Genomic DNA, 18,862 nt, shown 5'->3' with positions numbered 1-18,862 from the left:
ACAAGAGCCTCTTAGGAAGGCAATCCCTGCCTGACCCGACCGCCCCGTCGCCCAGAGGCGGTGGCTCGCTCCTCGCTCCGCCCCCGGGGCGGGACTCCCGGCGGCCGGGGCGGGGCCGGAAGCAGCGGCGGCGGCTCGGCCGAATTCGGTGGCGCCACGTCTGGCTCGGGGCCCCCTCCGTGACTGGGCGGCGGGAGTGGCTGAGCCCTCGTCTCGTCTCTTCTTCAGTGGCCGGTTCACGGCGAGGCCTGGGCGGCGGCCAGGCACGGCTGCATCATGTCGGACCTGGGGGACTGGTTCCGAAGCATCCCTCTGATCACGCGCTACTGGTTCGCCGGCTCCATCGCGGTTCCGCTCGTGGGCAAGCTGGGCCTCGTCAGCCCCGTCAACCTTTTCCTCTGGCCTGACGCCTTCATCCACCGCTTCCAGGTACGGGCCGCACTACCGCTCCCGGCGTGTCCCGCGGCGCCTCTACAGTAGCTGACTGTGACTCGCTGCGCGCGCGGCCTTCTGGGAGTTGTAGTGCGCGGCAGCGCTGCAGGGCCTCGCTGGGGCTACGCGCCGGTCGCTTCCCCGGCTCCGCGGCCGCGCTGGAGACGCCGTGCACCGACACAGCGCCCAGGGATGACCGGGGGGGAGCAGAGCCCCTCCGGGGGGAGTGGAGCCGCTTTCCCGCTCAACCTGTACAGGGCCTGCGGGCAGAGCACCGCGTAAATCCGGGCCCAGCCTGCAGGCCCAAGGGCCCCCACCGCGGTGACGGGCTGCGCGTCCCTGCCAGGGTGACAGGAGGAGGGCTGTTGCCCCTGGCAGCTCTGTAATTCTTATTGTGCCTCAACCTGGTGTGTTTTTTCCTACATTTTTTTTTGTGGGAGTTGTTCTGGTGGGCACTGGTTGTTGTGCCAAGGAGTTCTGTGGCTGTGGCTACAGGTGACTTGCCCAGCTCTGTGTCATCGTGTGGCCGTGGCTTTGGGAGCTGTAACTCTGGGCCCAGGCTGCAGCTGGCCCGGGAGCTTTTGAGGCAGAGCTACAAGAGAGACATGGAGCTCCTGGGGTGGGTACAGCGGGGGCAGCAAAGGTGATCAAGGAACTGGAGCATCTCTGATGAGGAATGGCTGAGGGAGCTGGGCCTGCTCAGCCTCGAGGGGAGAGGACTGAGAGGGGAACCTCAGCAGTTTCTATAAGTATCACAAGGGAGGTGATAAAAGAAGATGGACAAATGCAAACGGGCAGAAACTGATGGATGGGAAGTTCCACCTGACCTGGGTGACCATGCACGCTAACAGACTGACCAGGGAGGCTGTGGAATCTCCCTTGCTGGAGTTATCCAAGAACTGTCTGAGTGCAGTCCTGGGTTATGTGCTCTAGAATGACTGAGAATGCTTGAGCAGGGAGGTTGGCCCAGATCACCCAGGTCCCATTTAATGTGACATATTCTGTGATTCTGTAATGGAGTGCATTTGCACCTTCTGGTTTGGAATTTGAAAAACCTTCTCTTTGGGATTGTCAACTTCTGTGCTTAGATATGCTCCATGTAAACCAACAGCTGATGCCTTGAGGTGTCAGACATGCAGTGTTTCTGGGTACAATAGCAATATCAAAAGTGGTCTCAAACTGGACATATTTTTCCTTGCACTGTGAGGTTGCAGATTCAGTGCTGGGGGAGAGCACTCATTGGAGGAGCTCAAAACTAAGGAAGAGAAGAGATTTCAATTTTTAAATTTTTGTTATCTCGTTATATCTTCACTGAAGAAGATATGAGATGACATAACAGAAATTTAAGAAGAAATTGAAGAAAGGAGAAGAAAGAAAAAAAATTAAAGCCATGACTCTTTCTGTACCTTGATTCATGTATTGTTCACAAAATTTAGTAGCATAAATGACTGTTTTTTCCTCTAGTTCTGTTATTCCTTCTTGAACTGTGATGTTCAGGATCCTAATACTCAGCTTGGAAATGTTAAAGAAATGCTTGGAAATGTTAAAGCTACTTAAAGAGCTCATTCATGAATGACCATTTTCTGTCCTTGCTATGTGCTGCCATGCAGTTGGCTGTGCCCAATATTCATAGCTGGGAGGCTGTCCCAGAGCAGATCCCAAATGCTCAGAGCAGAACGTGCTGGCTGGAATGGTAAACTAAAGGCTGTGGAGCCTTTGGCCTCTGTTCAACAGAGAAGAATGGGTTTTGTATGGCTGGTTTTTAAACGGGGTAGCATCCTTGCCCAGTGAATCTCTTTTGCACTGCATTAAAGACTCACTGCTGCAAAGATGTGATGGAAAGCAGTTTGCAAAGTTGTGTGTTATTTCTGGTGTAGTCTTAATAGCTTTGCTTACCAGATTGAAAGAAAACACCACAACTGAAAAGCTGCTGAAGCTGGAACAATCGATACTGGGGCTATTTTTAATCTTCTTCTTGATGTTCCACGTTTTCATTCATTATCAAGTAATGAATGTAAATAAAAAGCCTGTGCACATGCGTTCATTCTGCAGTTTATAAATAAATCTTTCTCTTTTGATCTGGACAGATCTGGCGGCCAATAACGGCAACTTTCTTCTTCCCAGTGGGACCTGGAACGGGATTTCTCTACTTGGTGAATTTGTATTTCTTGTATCAATATTCCTCACGACTAGAAACAGGTATGCTGTCCATTAAATTGTATGCACCTGCTGAACCCTGCCTGGAGCTGATAAGAGATGGCTTATCTCTGTGCCAGCTTATGTTGGTCAGCGTGAAACCACTCTGGAAACTGATTTTCTGTGGCTGGCTCCTTCCCTTTGGCCATTTAGGATCTGAACTCAATACTTGTTTCAGTAGGAGGGCCTAGTGCTTTTAGATGCTGGATTTAAGGAAATGAGTGAGACAGATTAAAAGGTGATGTTTAACTCTGATTTTTTTGTACCTGATGTTTTTAATCAGAGAAGGATGATAGAGCATAATGTAATAATGGGCTTATCCATTGGGAGAAAATAACATCAATTTTTTCTTGTTTTAATAGGGATGCTTATTGTGTTATTCTGTTGTCTGTGTTGAATTGAGAGATACCTCCTTCAAAGGAAGTCTACCCTTCTGCCTAACAGATATGTAGAAAAGTTAAGAGATTAGAAGGATTTTCAGTTAAGGGGGAAAATTAAGTGAAAAAAAGGAGATCAGATAATAGATAATTTCTCTCAAAAAAAGGGATTGTTGGTACAAGGTAGCTTTGAAACTGGTTTCCTTTTGCACTGCCCAGTTCATTAAACCTAGACAAAAATTGGTTCAATTGACATAAATAATTAAAATATTTGCAAAGCCAGACTCTTCCTGAAAGCCTTTGTGAACAAGAGTTTCAGTATCATTCTAATGGAGTCTAGAACTGATGGTGTAAAGGGGAATGCATTGGAAGGTGATGCTGGGAAGTCCCATGGAGAGGAGATCCCTGGTAGACCTGGCCTCCAGAGAGTATTGTGGAATCACATTTAAGACTTAAGAGTGGTAGGGAAAGGCACGAGTGGTGCCAAATTGTATTTGGTTGTTTTCTTAGTGGAAGGTAAATACTGGTTTAATAGCTAGAAATGGTTCCTGCTTCCTTTTGAGCCTGTCTGCAGTGGTTTATGAGCATGTGAGAGTGCTCACAGTTCTGACTGGGCGAAGGTCGGTGTAGTAAGAGTTTCTGGTTAATTATGCAAATTAAGAGACCTCACTGCTTGTAGATATACTTACAAAATGCTCTAGTTGTTTGTGCTGTGGCACAGATCTCATGAAAGGGAGTAAATTTCTGCTGTACAACAGATCTGGATTTTGAAATTGGGAAGTCATCTGTGTTGTTTGAACCAATGTATTTCTTTTATATTCCAGTCATTTTTCTGGGTATAAATGAAATCCTTGGTTAGGTTGACTGTTACTCTGAAAAAGGCCTGAATCCTTCTGTAGTTGGAAAACAGATAAGTTGCTGATAGTGTTTACAAGTGGAAGTTTGCATTGGTCTGTGCCTGCTTTTGTCTGTGAAACTGAGAAAGTGAAACTGCTATTTTCAGCATTGTGCATGGTTTTTGAGCATACACTGCTGCTGCCTGCCAGCTTCAAATTTAGCTGTCAGAAATACCAGTGTGGTTTTGTGCTGTGCTTGTGCTTTCCTAACAGCCTGACCTGTGACTTCCAAAGGAAAGGGGGATTGGTGTGGTTTTGTTTTGCTTTGGTTGGAGAAGAGCACAACAAATATCAACCGAGTAAGCAGAAAATGCAGAGTTCACCCCCCAGCTGTGTGAATGATGAGATTTATGTAAATTATGAGTCTGCAGCTCTTCCCAGATGACTGCATTATACCCTGGGCCTCATGGAAGGACCCGTGGGGTAGAGCTCACCCCATACCTGTGCTGAGCTCTCTGGCAGTTTGTAGTCCAATTCCCTTAGATGTTCATGGAAAAGTCAAATGGTTTGTCTAATACTCTCATTAGCAATCTTGTAGATAATGAGAAGTAAAAAAATTTATAATAATAATAGCTTTTATTTCTTCCAGTTTTGGAAGGATTCCTGAGCTGGCCTTTCTACAGCCTTAGTCAGCTTCTTCTCTTTGTTTGTTTTTATTTGTTGTATGGCAACAGTAAGGAAAAAACCTTCAGTTTATGTAGTTTTACAACATTAAAACTTTCTGATATATTTTTCAAAGCATGTTTTTTTTTTCCTGTTACGCATTTTGCATGGCTGACCTTAAACAATAAAACTGGTATTTTAGTAATTTTGTTTTACATAGGCTATTCTAAAAAGCTAATGCTTAAAAGAAGATTTTCTTCATTTAAGAATACTTCTATGAAGCTGAGCAGTGCTCACATTAAGCAGTGGCATTCTTTCTAGGCATTTTGATGTTTAATTAGGAGCATGTAATTCAGGTTGTCCATGAGGTGCCATGTGTGTCACTGTCATTCCCACTGTCACTATGTTTCACCCCCAATGGTCTGGGTCTTTTTCAGCAATATTCTCAGGCTCTTTCCTTTCCTGTCTGGGTTTATATGAAAGTTGGTGGAAGTCTTGCATAGATGCTGAGGTCTCTGTCAGCCTTTTGCCACAGTTAGTGGGACTGAGAGCCTCAGCTTTTCATGTTTGCAAGGAATTGCTACAGGGTTGTTTTTTAGTACTTGTCTCTGTCAGGTCTCAAATTCAACTGAGCATCTAAAGATAATTTCATTTTATATGACTTGCAGGGAATGTTATTCTATTATTTTTGTTTCCAATGTCCTGAAAAAATTGACACATATTTGGAATGGTGAATTAGACAAGCAGCACAGCTTAGAATGAACAGAATGTGCTGCACGTGCGTACCCTCCTTGTCATGTATGCTGATTTTTTCTGGAGTGTAAAACTCTTGAGTCTGATGAGATGATGCAAAAAGGATGCAATTTGCCTAAGTAAGGGCTGGTTTTCACATGACTCACTCATTAAACTTGGTATTTCTGCTTTTGCTGTGCATGTGCATTTGCTAATTCTGTGCTTCTAACCCACAGTTTCATATGAACGATGGGGTCCAACTCCATTTTTGAAGTCTTATGTAGTTAAAACTACTTATCTCCAGAGTCAGTGTGTTCTTTTTTAAGTATAGACACTGCTTGTGCTCTAATGCAGTAGGCTGAATGTCTTATTTTTCAGCCTGTAGGTTGTTCTATTTTAAGGCTTTTTAAAATTTAAAAAATACTCATAGACCACAGAGTGCGTGCAAAGCAGCTGTTATTAACTGAGCTTTCTTAGACTCTGAAAAATAAAAGTTGTCCTAATTTTTAATCAAAATTGTAGTGCCTTTGATGATTCAAAATTATTCTCTTTATTTTCAGGGGCTTTTGATGGAAGGCCAGCAGATTACATGTTCATGCTCCTGTTTAACTGGATCTGCATTGTTGTATCCTTCTCATCATCAAACTTATAGAAATATTTTGGTTCTTCTGTTTCCACCTGAAGTATGTTCAAAGACCAGGTTTTATCAAGGAACAGTTTTAAAATGTAGCAAATGTTCCCTGGGAAGTTTGTAGAGTTTGTAAGTGTATAACTTTACGGGAAAGATGATGAAGAGTGTGCAGTGGGGCCTTGAGCTCTGCCTCCGCAGAGCTGAGCACATGCTGGGGGAGTGTCCCTGGTGCTGCCTGGGTTGCTTTGTTGAGCTGCTCATGGGTTAGCACTGAGTTTAGTGTGTTCAAGCTGCCATGTGCAAAAAGGGGCTGATGATCACTGCCATTCCCTGAAATTCTCTCCCTGAAAAGGAGAGATCCTTTACCTGCTGGGTACAAGTCATCTGAGTCTGTGAAAGCAGTGTTGTGATATCTTCACTGAGACAACTTCCTGAAAAAGCTGGGCTTGTTAGTTTGGGAATGCTGGGAAACATTTCTGTGGGCTGTGCTTTACCAGCTGAATTTTCTTTTAGAGCTTGAATACAAAACTGGGAGGATTTGTTGATGAACCAGAGGGTTGTGCCACCATTCAGAGGGATCTTTAGAGGCTGGATCAATGGGCTGACCAGGAATGAAGCTCAGCAAAGGGTAGTACAGAGTCCTGCTCTTGGCAAGGAACAGCCTCAGGCACCAGGACAGACCAGGGACTGACAAAGCAAAGCATCTTCCAAAAAAAGCAAAGCATCTTCATCTTCCAAGAAAGGCCCTGGGTGTCCTGCTGGACACAAAGTTGACCACAAACCAGCAATGTGCCATTTTGGCCAAAGTGGCCACCAGCCCCCTGGGCTGCCCTAGGCCAAGGATTCCCTGCAGGTTGAGGCAGGGATTGCTCCTCTCTGCTCAGCCTTTGAGAGATGTGTGGGGGCTGCACCCAGCTCTGGGTTCCCAAGTACAAGGGAGACATGGACATACTGGAGAGAGTCCAGTGAAGGGTCACAGAGATGATTAAAGGATTGAAGCATCTGTCCCATGAGAAGCTGGGATTGTGCAGCCTGGGGTGTTGTCATAGAATCATACAGTAGTTTGAATTGGCAGGGACCTTGAAAAGTTATCAAGCTCCCTGCAATAAGCAGGGACACCTTCAGCTAAATCAGGTTGCTCAGAGCCCCATTCAGCCTGACCTTGAATGTTTCTAGAGGTGGAGCATCCACCATCTCTCCAGGTAACCTGTGCCAGTGTTTCCCCACCCTCATAGTGAAAAATTTCTTTGTTACACCTAGTCTGAATCAACCTTTCTTTTTTAGTTTAAAGCATTACCACTTGTCCTATTGCAAAAGGCCCTGGTAAACATTTTTGTCCCCCAACTCTTTCAGCCTTTTCCTCAAAGAGAGGTGTTCCATTCCTCCAGTAACTTGTGTGGCCTTCCTTTGGTCCCACTCCAACAGCTCCATGTCTTTTCTGTGCTGAGGGGTCTGGAGCTGAACACCCAATTCCACAAAATGAAGCACAGGAAATTCCATTGAAATGTGAGAAAGATTCACTGTAAGGGCAGTGAAGCACTGGCAGATTGGCAGGAGAGGGTGTGGAGCTTCCATCCTTTGGGATGCTCCCTTTCTGTCTGTGCTCTTGCTGCCTCCTTGTAGCAATTTGCAGTGGCACAGCAGGTGGAAAAAAGGGAGGGGTGACATCGGTGTGAGCCAGATTCCAGGGGAGCTGGTGTGCAGAAATGCTTTATCAATCCATTATCTCTAGTTGCATTCCACTATGTGGAGGGAATTGCTGTTCCTGCCAGTCCTGTGGAGCCACAGCTGTAACAAGGTGTATTTAGTTACATTGTTAGGAAGATGAAGGTTGCCTTTATGATTGCAGGCTCCTGGCTGTGAGCATTTAATTAATGTAATTGTGACCTGACTTTCAAACTGGTAATTTAAAAGCTTCTAGTTGCTTGTTCCCTGTGTGATGTAAGGAGCAGCCTGGATGCATGATCTGGGAAAATGCTGGGTGTCATTTTATATGTATTTATGATCTGTTAAAAGCATCCTGATCATATTAAAATCATTCAGTGATTTTTTTCTACTCAGCAGTTACTACAACAGTGTCTTTGAGCTCCAAGGTGGGAGAAGAGTATTAAAAGCCTGCATTGATGCACTTAAGAAATTGCTTCTTTTCTGTGACTCATTGGCAATATATTGGTATTTTTTAATGATCTGGTATTTCTTCAGTTAGAAAACCAAAATGTCAGTGTTAAACTAATGAAAGAATCCAGTTGTTAAACTTAAATGTGCCTTTATGCAAGGACTGATGGAGTCTGTAGCTAGCCAGTTTCATCAGGGAGGAAAAGCCAGTGCACCCATCAGCCCTTAGGGTAATGACTTGAGGTGGGCACCTGAAAGGCTGCCAAAAAGCAGTTATTGAAACAAAGTTTGTACATCTCTAGATCATTGGAAATTTTAACCTATAACAGTGTAGTATTAATTCTGAATAATAAAGATCTTTGCACATGTGTTCTGTGTGTCTGAAGCTTTTTATTGCTGTAGTCTGTCAGGTTTTTCTGCATTTTCCTTCATGATGCAATGACAGATAACTGGCTTGGTAATGGACATGCAGGTAAGTGTGGTGCAGTTTCTTAGATAATAATTTTACACAACTTTATGACTACTTGATGACTTTATAGAGAACATTATTGACTTAACTGCAGAACATAGTTAAGCTAGGCTGTTCAGATTCTATCAGAATGGACTGCTGTGTGTGTATTGTTAATTTTTCAGATTGGGTTAGCCTCAGCTGAAGGCACAAGCTTGGATCTAACCTAGTAAGGGAGCCAAGAAGTAAAAAATGGTGGCTTTGTGCAGTCAGGAAGTGCTTAGACTTCTACTAAAATGGACATAAGATGTCAGCTATGCACTATTTCTTTTAATGAATGTGGATCTTCTTTCTTATTTTTCTATTTAAAAATGATTATTTGGTTTATTAATCTTCTCAAGTTTAGTTCAGTATGGCTTTTAGTTGCCAACAGAAGATTTTCTTTGGTGAAAAATACAGCTTCAGTTTGAGATCAGAACTGTGAAGTACAAAATCTTCACAGGAATGATTAAGATAGTGGTCTTAAGAACTGGTTTCAGTGAAATAATTCTTTTCTCTCCAAATACTAAAGGTGAAAATTGGGAAGTGTGTTTTGGACACAACAGATGTCAGATAACTGCATGTCTTCAGTCTGCCTCTGCTGTTCTCATCTTTGTCTTTCTCCAGCACCTAAAGACTGCACCAATATCTGTAGTGTTCCATATAGAATTATTATTAGCATTTATTAGATCACTTCTCTGGCTTCCTGGTAGACAAAACCAGTGATCATACATCTCTGGTCTGGAGTGAATTGTGTCAAGGCCTGTCCATAACTTTGTACTTAAACTTTTCTGTGGGGAAAATAACCACAAATTTTGAAAAGGATGCTGGACTTACCCACACATTATACAAATTTTATACTGATTGTGTTGATTTGTATATTTTTAAAGAGGTACTTAATTTTTTTAATCTGCATACAAAATATTGATTTAAGAAGAATCAGTTTTTTGACTTGAAAGTGTGGTTTTTCTTAAAAATAAGAGGGTTTTTACTTGTTTTGAGTGGCCTTTGTTGAAATTCAGAAGATAGAGTAGGATAGCTAGGCCTCTATTCCTAAGTCAAATGTGTTCAGATATTAGATATTACTTTTTTTTTAGGTAAAATAAAAAGGGTTTTAATATAACCTTTAAATAAAGTTCTCATGTGGGGAGTCAGAGTGCACCGTGGGGCTTGTGAAAAGCTGGATTGATGAATAATAGCAGCACCCCTGAAGGGCTGAGTTTTAACCTCTTTTCCAAACCCAGCAGCTGGTTACAGCATTCAGCCAGTTCCTGGCAATGTTGCTGGTGCAGCCTGCCCTCAGCTCAGAAATCACAGATGGCAAAAGCAGTGCTCTGTGTTTTTTCACTAGAAACAGTCCAGTCAGCTAATGCAGAGTCAATGTAAAGAAGGGTTTGAAACAACCCCCTCAGCTCCTGGCGTGGAGCACAGGTCACTGCAAGCTCTCCCAAGGCAGTTGATGCCCTGCAGTGGGGATTGAGGGCAGCACCTTCCCTGTGGTGCTCTCAGGAGGATGGGAGCAGAGGTGGCAGCTGGAGGGTGACACTGCATCTGGCACATGAGCCTGGCCCCAGATGAGGGTGTTTGGGCTGGTGCCCTGAAAGGATTGTGGCACAGGGCTCACTGCTGGAGGTGTGGGTAGAGCAGAGCTCCCTGCAGCTGCTCTTTCACTTGGAGCCCTTTGCTTTGGCATGGTCCTGCAAAGGAGAATCAGCAAGTAGGTTCTCCTCCGTCACTTTCTCAATAGTTTTTGATCAGATCCAGGGCATGTATTGGATAAGATTCTGGGGCAATCTGAAAGGACTTCAGTGATGTACCATGCTTACAAACCACTTCTGAAACACAGCACCTCCTGCCTGAGTTTCTTGTGCTTCTTTGACAATAATGGTAACTTTGTCTTTTTTAAACATTGCAGTTGCTGATGATTCCACTCATCATGTCAGTACTTTATGTGTGGGCCCAGCTGAACAGAGACATGATTGTATCATTTTGGTTTGGAACAAGATTTAAGGTATGTCAGACAGTGTATTGGAAAGATTTCCGCCCATAAGGCGCTCGTGTAGTGAGTGAGAGGCAAAATAGAAACATTTTCTCTTAGAAAAAGTGTCTTGTACTGTCACATAGAATACTCCTTGAGATGTAGCAAAGTTCATAGTCTTCCATGTGGTATCACTCAGTGTGCCTCTACTGAAAAGATGTCCTGACAATTCATTGTTCTGAAGAAATGAAAAAATTCGTGATAAACTTTAGCCTGGATAAAAGCTGAATGTAGTGACAAAATGTTGGTATTTTAAATTGTTTTTTTTCTGTGTGCCCTTGGCTGTTTCTCTCAGATCTTGTAGAGAAGACTCTTTTGATAATTTCTAAACCTTTTCAAAATCAAAAACTTTAGGACTTTGTTCCAGATGCAAACTTGCTGTGGAACATAGGGTTCAAAAGGCACATTTGCTTATAATGTTTGAATGAGTATGTTTTGTCTAAAAATGTTAGTGGTTGCTCAGTTTGGACCTTTTTAGGTTGAATCTGCTTAAGTTAATAGATCAGGACCTGTGTAATGAGCATTGAGATTATGATCATGCTTATTAGTGCAGTGGGAAGTTGAGAACAGGTTTACATCCTTAACTTGTACTTACCCTCTCCACTGCCTTCTTTTCCAGGCCTGTTACCTTCCATGGGTTATTCTGGGATTCAACTACATCATTGGTGGATCGTATGTATTTACTTCTATGGCCAATTTGAAGTTATAAAAGCTTTTACTGCTATTTAACTTGCTGCTGAATTTAGGAGTAATATTAAAATAAGAAGGTTAAAGCTGTGTAATCTGACTGATAATGCTCAGTGTCACATGGTGGAGAGATGTCCATGTGAGAACTAGAGAATAGAATGGAGGTGAGGGGAGAGCAATGAGAGTTTGGTGTATTTTCTAGTAACTCCATGCATTAGGCCTTCTCCATACTAAGGAAGTAACACACACTAAAGAAAGTGTCATCCTCTGGATGGTAACACACACTAAAGAAAGATGTCATCCCCAGCCATTATTACTGGTTTTAGAAACAAGTTTAGCTTGACTCTGATAGTGCTGTTAATTCTTTCCCTCACAGACTTGTCCAACCTGGTCTTTTTTTTTTTTCCTTCAGTTTCTTAAACAAGGGAAAATAGCAATGAGCCCACAGTGTGCCATATTAGCACTTGTTGAATTTTTTGGTCTCTCTTGTTTGGTTTTTTTTTTTCTTGACTAAACCCCTCGATGCAGAAATCCCCTCTGTGCACAGTGTGGGCCCCCTCAGTGGGGCCCTGCATTGACTGGGGCCTCTTGGTGCCGCTGTAACATAATTAGTGACAACAACAAGTTTGTGGTTGAGTTATAAAAGGAGGAGATAGTACAGCAAAACCAAATTCCCTTTTCTGGCTGTGCCTCCTACTGACTCATCTGTCACTTGTGAAAACTGCCTGCTCTTAGCTACCTGCTGTTTCTATGCATGACAGAAGATACTCAAGGGCCTCCAGTCAGCAGTGCTTTCACAAAACTGGGAACAAAACAGTTCAGTACAGCAGGAGACAGGTTGTCCAGTGAGAGCAGCAGTAACTGCTCTGGCACTGCAGATGGTTATTTTGGGCACTAATCGCTATACGGTCCAATTCCCCAATGTAAACAAGTATTTAATTGTGTTTTCAATGCAGAATGTAGAGAAGGCTGGGAAGGGAGGGTGGAACAGACTTATTGATATGTTGGCACAGGAGGTTGGCCCTTCTAAAGAAGTGGCTGCAAAATGCTGAGGGAGGGGAAATTTTCTGTGTGTCACAACCCTGGCAAAGCCTGGTGGCAGGTGAACAGAAGATTGTCACTCATTTATTTTCAGAGAAGACAGCATGTGAAACCATTCTTTCTTTTGTTTTATAGAGTCATCAATGAGCTGATAGGAAATCTGGTTGGACACCTGTATTTCTTCTTAATGTTTAAATATCCAATGGATTTGGGAGGAAGGAATTTTCTGTCCACACCTCAGTTCCTGTAAGCTGGCTTGATTCTTTACATCACTATTTGTTTAGTCCAATTTTTTGTATGGTTCATCAGACATCTATATGGTGGGATCATAAAGTGTAAAATACTTTGCCAAGCCAACCTTCTACAGACTCTCATACTGACAGAGCTGGTGAGTCATAAAAAATGTTGAGTTTCTTGTAAAAGGCCCATGTGAGAGTTCTTTGTTGCCCCTTGGGATGGCTTATGCCTTTACCCACTCTTAAGAGTGAGAATAAATGTCATACTTCTGCTGTTGAATTGAGCTGCAGTAAAGAGAACTCCCTAACAATTATCAGATGGTATATAAATGAAGTTTTATCCTGTAAATTATCTGTTTTCTGTATCCCCATGTTATAGTAGCTACCAATTCAGAATGTTTAACAATAATAGTTGTAGGCTTGTGCAGGGCTATAAATGATTCTGCTTTGCAGTCTGTATCAGTCACCCTCACTGGGACTGCAAGTCTTGGTTTTTGAAGTGCTTTTTCTTGAGATATGTTCACTGTTTTAGCATTGAAATACTATGAGAATACTATCAGAAGCCAAAGTTTGTAGTTCAGTTGCCTTTGTCCACATAGTTTTGGGCTGCAAATACTCCTCCTCTATCAAACTTTAGTTAGCAACTCAGTTAACCCTTTTTGTAGCATAAAGTGTTGAATTACAGTTATACTTTCTGTACAAGTTTCAATGGATAGGGAATCTTTATATTCTAATTCTGTGCCCATCTGGTAAACCTAATTTTCCATAAAGATTAGGAGACAAGGTTGTTTTTAAAAATGTCTTTAAAGGTGGTAACAGCTCTGAAACTGCCCTCAATATTGTTGGTTCTGTGCAATTCTCTTGTTACCACACACATCCCAGAGATGGAAGTTTCCCAGTATTTCCATTTGTCAGTGTGCTGAGAGCTTAGATTTGGAAAGAATTCTCTGAAATTCTACTGGGAAAGGCCAGTTTTATTACAGAGTCTATCAGTTAAGAGGAAGTGCATGGAAAAGTAGAAAGCACAGCCTTGGCATTTCCCTGCAAGGTCCTGCTGTTTCTCTCTAACTCCTCCTCCCTGCTTTGTCCTAGTTACCGCTGGCTGCCAAACAGGAGGGGAGGAGTGTCGGGCTTTGGTGTCCCTCCTGCCAGCATGAGAAGGGCTGCAGAAGATCAGCAGGGTGGTGGAAGACACAACTGGGGCCAAGGTTTCCGGCTGGGGGACCAGTGAAGAGTTCCTGCCCTTGGAAAACAGCAACTCCTCGGTGTCAATTGGACGTGGAACCGACCGCTCCTGGTGCAGAGCATGCTTAAGAACTGAGCTCTCTGCAGTACTCTTGGATTTAACTGATTAGAAAGAATGTTTCTGGTTCAAGAGCAAATTAAAAACTCCAGAAGGAAAAAATGTAGATCTTGCTCCAGGTTAGCCAGTAGTGTCCAGTGTGATTCTGCCATTAAAAATAAGCCTTCTTTATACAGTATTGTCTGTCACAACAGGATCCATTGGCTGTCCTGTTCCATGATGTGATGGAACAAGCTAGTGGTATTCTATCTTGCCTGGTGTGTTAAAAGCTTTGTTGACCACAGTAAAGTAAGAATCTAGTGTGAGGCAGATGTCTCAAGCAAGCCCCCAAGTTTAGGAAGCTGACTTTTTCCATAGCTGTGCTTAAGTCCCAGGGTCTTTGGAAACATTATTTAAGTGATATCTCTCTGATGCATTCACATAAAGCAAATTGCAAATGTTGCATTTCTGTTATTAAGCTGTGTTTTGAGCAGAGCTGTTTCTTACCATGCAGCATTTGTCCTACCTGCTACATCATGGGCTGGGCAAGGCTAAGGATTAGAGGGCTTTTGTTTGAAATGGCAATAACAGATACTCACAGAATTGAAATCTCTGAACTCTTCATGGAATGTTACAAAGCTTCTTCTGGTGAAACTGAAGTCTGGTATGTTTTTTTCCCCCCCAGATCTGTGAATTCTTGGCTTCAAGGTTTTTCTTTTGATTGCCAAATTGGGTAGCATAAATACTGCTTAAACTAGAAAATGTAACATTGTTGTGGTTAAGGGTACTGACTGCAGCATTGTTTAACTGAATCTTCAGCTTTATCCTAAAAGCTTTAAGATGTCTAAGAATCAAAGCTGGAAATAATCTTTTGCAGGGTGAAGATACAATATAACAGGTTACTGCAGGACTCTTTCATTGTCAAATAAGAAATTGCATACACTGTTTATTAGCATCTGTACTATTTTTGGTAAAAATGTTTGACATGGAAAAGGGAAAGATTCTGTACAGTAGTTTTCCTTGCACTGGGTTCCCATGGGCAGAGCATGTGGCTAAGATCCAGGAAGCTGTAATGCCAGCTTGTTACTGACTCACTGCATGCTCTTGAGCAAACTTCTTACTTATCTTAGTTTTCCCAGCTGTAAGGAGGACTCATGCATGTCTCACAGCATTCTTACAAGACAGCTGTCCCTGACTCCCTAGCTGGGAGCTGCTAGTGAGCAAGTAAGGCTTAGGTTTACATAAATAAATCCAAAACTTCAGCTAGGAACAATTACTCTAACTTTAACCAAGACTAAGTCAGAATGTAGTTGCTCACTTTTTGTTTTGTAGTCAGAGGAGGAAGAGCATTGTCCCTAGGATAAGTTTCAAGTCTGATGAATTGTCCTTTAGCATTTGTTGGTTTTTTTTACTGAGTAGGTGGGGCACAGAAAGCTGTTCTGCCCCAACTTGGGTATCTCAGGTAACTGTAAGTAAGTGAAGTGAATCTGGGCTGATACATTTTTATTACTACTTTGTTTCTTCACTAAACTTGGGTTCTGAAGGTGTAAAAACTTGTAAATACTAAGTGATGCAAAGCTGAGTGGGAAATAAGCCGTTAGACTGGAAATTAAAAAAAATGCATGTTCCATGTCTTCACTGCAACTCGGTTATATTGATTTGGCTTGTGGAGAAATGTAGAAAACTGGTAAGGATTATACTGTGTGCTTAAGTTTTACAGGAACTTGGAGTTTAGAAATCACCTGCCATTTTTGTCTGTTTGGTAATGAGTTTTAAAGATGCTCTGGTCTCTTTCTCTGTGTGAAATGGTAGGTAGAAAAGAGGAGTGCAGTGTTGTAAATAGAGATTTATCCTTGACCAACAGCTGTTATTTGATGTGGACTTGAATAGTCTGAGAATCATCATTTTGATAGGAGTCATTTTAGTCATAGGAATTTCACAGTCTCCAAAGCATTTGTCATCATTTTGAGTCAGGACCCAACTTTTAAGTGAAGATGCAGTACTTTGTGACTCAGTTAAACCCCTGGCACACTCAAACTGCAGAGTATCTCTGTACAGAGGGCCCAAAGGAAGGCTTCAGTGAGAGAAAGCTCAGCAAAAGGCATTGTCCTGGCCCACTGCACTGCATGGGTCTTGCTTTCTAGTATGCCCTCCTTCTCTAAAATAAGAGGAAAAGGTTTGCGAGGAAAATGGACTTCTTATAAACCTTGATTAGCTTCTGAGCTGCTTCAGGTCAATTTACTTTGTTTATGGAAATTTCACTTCAGAATTCCATATTACAAGTTCAGTTTGTTTGTTTCTCAGTTTGTTACTTGACCTGAACTGCTGTTTGTCCTCCCACATACATTAATAATGGCAGTCTCTTGTTAAAATGAGTACCTCCTTTCTTATTTTGTACAGATAATTTCCCTTTTTGTAATCAATTTTTGTTGGCAAAGTTTTAAATTAAAATTTTAATCTCTGTTATTGTCTTTGTTTTGCTAAATCATATTTCAGCTTAAGACAAGCCTTGTGATCTGCAGGTCTGTGGGTATTGTCTGAGAGCTGCACTGTGACACCATCTCCTGCTGTTGATAAAAGTACTCAAAAATGACCTTCTTTTAGGTGGGAGTCTTGTCTTCTCTGATCAGTAGCAAAATCATAAAGGCATTTTCTTTGTCTCTGTCTACACCATGAGTTTTGACAGACTGTGTCCTTCTGGGCTATTACCATTTTACAGCTGTTTTTTATATACTTGATTATCAATTCTTTGTCATCTGGGAGAAAGCATCCTTCTACATACCCTCAAACTTTGTGGGACTGATACAGATCACTTACTTTTCCAGAGGTAAGCTTGGAATTCTGCAGTACCCTCTCTGTCCAGACTGATGTGCACAGCTGCCAGAACTCCTTTTGAGGCTCTTACTGTAGCTGATTTGGTGATGGACACATTGGGCATCCTCTGACTCTTCAGCCCTCAGCGTTCATCTGACTGCACTTTTCCTGTTTGTTACCATAGTGGCTTCAAAGAAAATTATGGACTTGGTACATAAAGGACTGTAAGAATTAGTTGTGCTCCTTGTACTGGACAGGCTGGGTCCATACTAAGTAGAAGAGCATGACAAGTGTGTGCCTTTTGATTTTGCTCCAGCTGCATAAAGAGTCAGCAGAAGAGCCAAGAATATGAAATAAAATGTTTCATGTGTCATTCCTGTCACTTCATCTTGGCAACAGCTCCTCTCTCAGCACAGCTCAGTGATGTGGTGTTCCAGTGACTTAATAAGAAATTACCTGTTGTCATTCAATGGTTGCACTAGGAAAACTGAGAGCCTTTCATTTTCAGGGGAGCATGTTGTTTGCACTGCAACATGAGATTCTTTCTGTGTTTATGTATTGCTGTGTACCTTACCAGGGAGGAAGATTGCTTTGCCTTGGTGCTTCAGGTTGTGAGCTGGAGAGATACACTCCAGTTTACAGTTTGAAGCTCCTTATACAACAAGTCACTTTGTAATGGCTTTGTTATCCTGTTCTGCATCCATAAATTAAGATGATTCCTACTCTTCCTTGTTCTGTGCTAGACTTAGGATGATGGATCCATCTGTACTTGTATAGTATGACAGAGCACTAATTTTGGTAAAGATGTTCTTAGAATTGCTATTGCCTGCACTAGTAAATGGATTTTCTTGTTCTAAGCATCCCTAGATACTTATTTTGCCATGTTGATAGTAACAGTGTGAAGTTCAGAATTGAGTCTGTTGTCATGATTTGATTAATTAAGCTAAATACTGTAATATGTGCATATTAAGCAGAAGTACTTACATCTAAAAGGTGATGATGTACTGTTCTCTAGAATTGAAAAGATGAGAACACTTCAGCTGCTTGTGTTTTTCAAGCACACTGTTCAGGTGATGAAAGGAATTCCGTTTGCAGCCGTGGCTCACCCTTTCATCATCTGGAACAGGATCCAGGAGTGATTACACTCCTTGGGAGCACAAGTGCATGAAGGAGCTGTAGCTGTGGTATGCTGGCAAGGCCTGTGCAGAATCTTGGTGATGTTGGGCCTGGGGGGAGGGGGAAAGTGATGATGAAACCCTAATTCTGGTGCTTCATTTTTTTAAAATTTTGCTCCTTCTCCAAAGAGCAAAGCACTTCCAAAATGCCATTAGAATCAAATCAGATTTTAAGGACACGTTTCTCTGACTGCCAGACTAATCCTAGCCCTTTGTGATGAGGGTCATGGCCACTGGGGGTAATGTTCAACATCAAAACCACTGAAGTTGTCCTCTTGCATCTGAATTTTTAGAAGTATTTCTTGAGAGGATGTGTGTATTTAGTCCTTGGACTGGGTGTGGATTAAAGGACAGCAGGTGGATCTGTCTATTATTGGTTTCATTGACTTGTCTTTGCCCCCACAGGTGTGAAGATGCCTGTGCCAACCCTTGGGCCTGTCAAGCTGCTTGGCCTCTTCACACTACAGAGTTCAGGTCACCTTGTGGCATTGAGTTAAATGGAGGAAGTTTCTTTGCAGTTTGTTTCCCTTTGGTTTCAAGTTGGTGTACCAGTTTGCCCTCCCCAATGAACCCAGGCTAGTTTGTAGTTAACCCTAACAGACCCCTCAGTCTCTTTTAAAATCAGAGCTCCCTCACCTGCTCCATCTGGAAAGGCTTTTTTAAGCACTTGTCTTCCTTAAGACTGACTGCCCTGGCTGTGCTCAGTGCTGGTGCTGTGAGAGCTGCCCTGGCCCTGGGGTGTGGAGAGGGCACGCGAAGGGTTGGGCTGCAGGGCTGCTGCCTCCTCCTGCAGCCCATGGAGTGCCCCTCCTGGACAGTGTGGTTCCTGTGGAACAGAGGGTCTTGGAGCAGTGCAATCCAAACTGCTTCAGCTCCTGCTGCTGCTGCAGGGGTGCTCATAGCCCCAGGCTGGGGGGAACAGCTACTCTGATGGAGAAATGCAATTTGGGTCACATGGTGGCTTCTTTTTAATTTTTGGGAAAGTGGTGTGGTGTTGGTGTATGATTGAGATAAAGAAGCCTAAGGTACTGTTTTTCAGGTGAAAAAATATTTTTAATCAGTCAGGAAGGGATCTAAAGTTGCTGAGAAGTTGTGTTTTTAACTGGACTTGAAAATGGGA

At 42.6% G+C, this 18,862-nt stretch overlaps 1 protein-coding gene across 1 annotated transcript; it reads left to right on the top strand.

Moving 5' to 3' along the window:
• The first annotated feature begins 109 nt into the window (after window positions 1-109).
• Window positions 110-16,219, top strand: DERL1 (derlin 1). The gene is made up of 8 exons (XM_036378876.2): window positions 110-429; window positions 2,520-2,631; window positions 5,797-5,861; window positions 8,428-8,454; window positions 10,385-10,480; window positions 11,127-11,179; window positions 12,371-12,481; window positions 13,564-16,219. Exons 1-8 carry the CDS (start codon window positions 277-279, stop codon window positions 13,700-13,702), a joined length of 756 nt encoding a protein of 251 aa, XP_036234769.1. The 5' UTR covers window positions 110-276; the 3' UTR covers window positions 13,703-16,219.
• The last annotated feature ends 2,643 nt before the right edge of the window (window positions 16,220-18,862 follow it).

The sequence above is a fragment of the Molothrus ater genome, chromosome 1, assembly GCF_012460135.2.
Source record: "Molothrus ater isolate BHLD 08-10-18 breed brown headed cowbird chromosome 1, BPBGC_Mater_1.1, whole genome shotgun sequence".
Lineage (NCBI taxonomy): Eukaryota > Metazoa > Chordata > Aves > Passeriformes > Icteridae > Molothrus > Molothrus ater.
The sequence above is the reverse complement of the archived record's forward strand: the minus strand, read 5'-3'. Positions and strand labels throughout refer to the sequence as shown.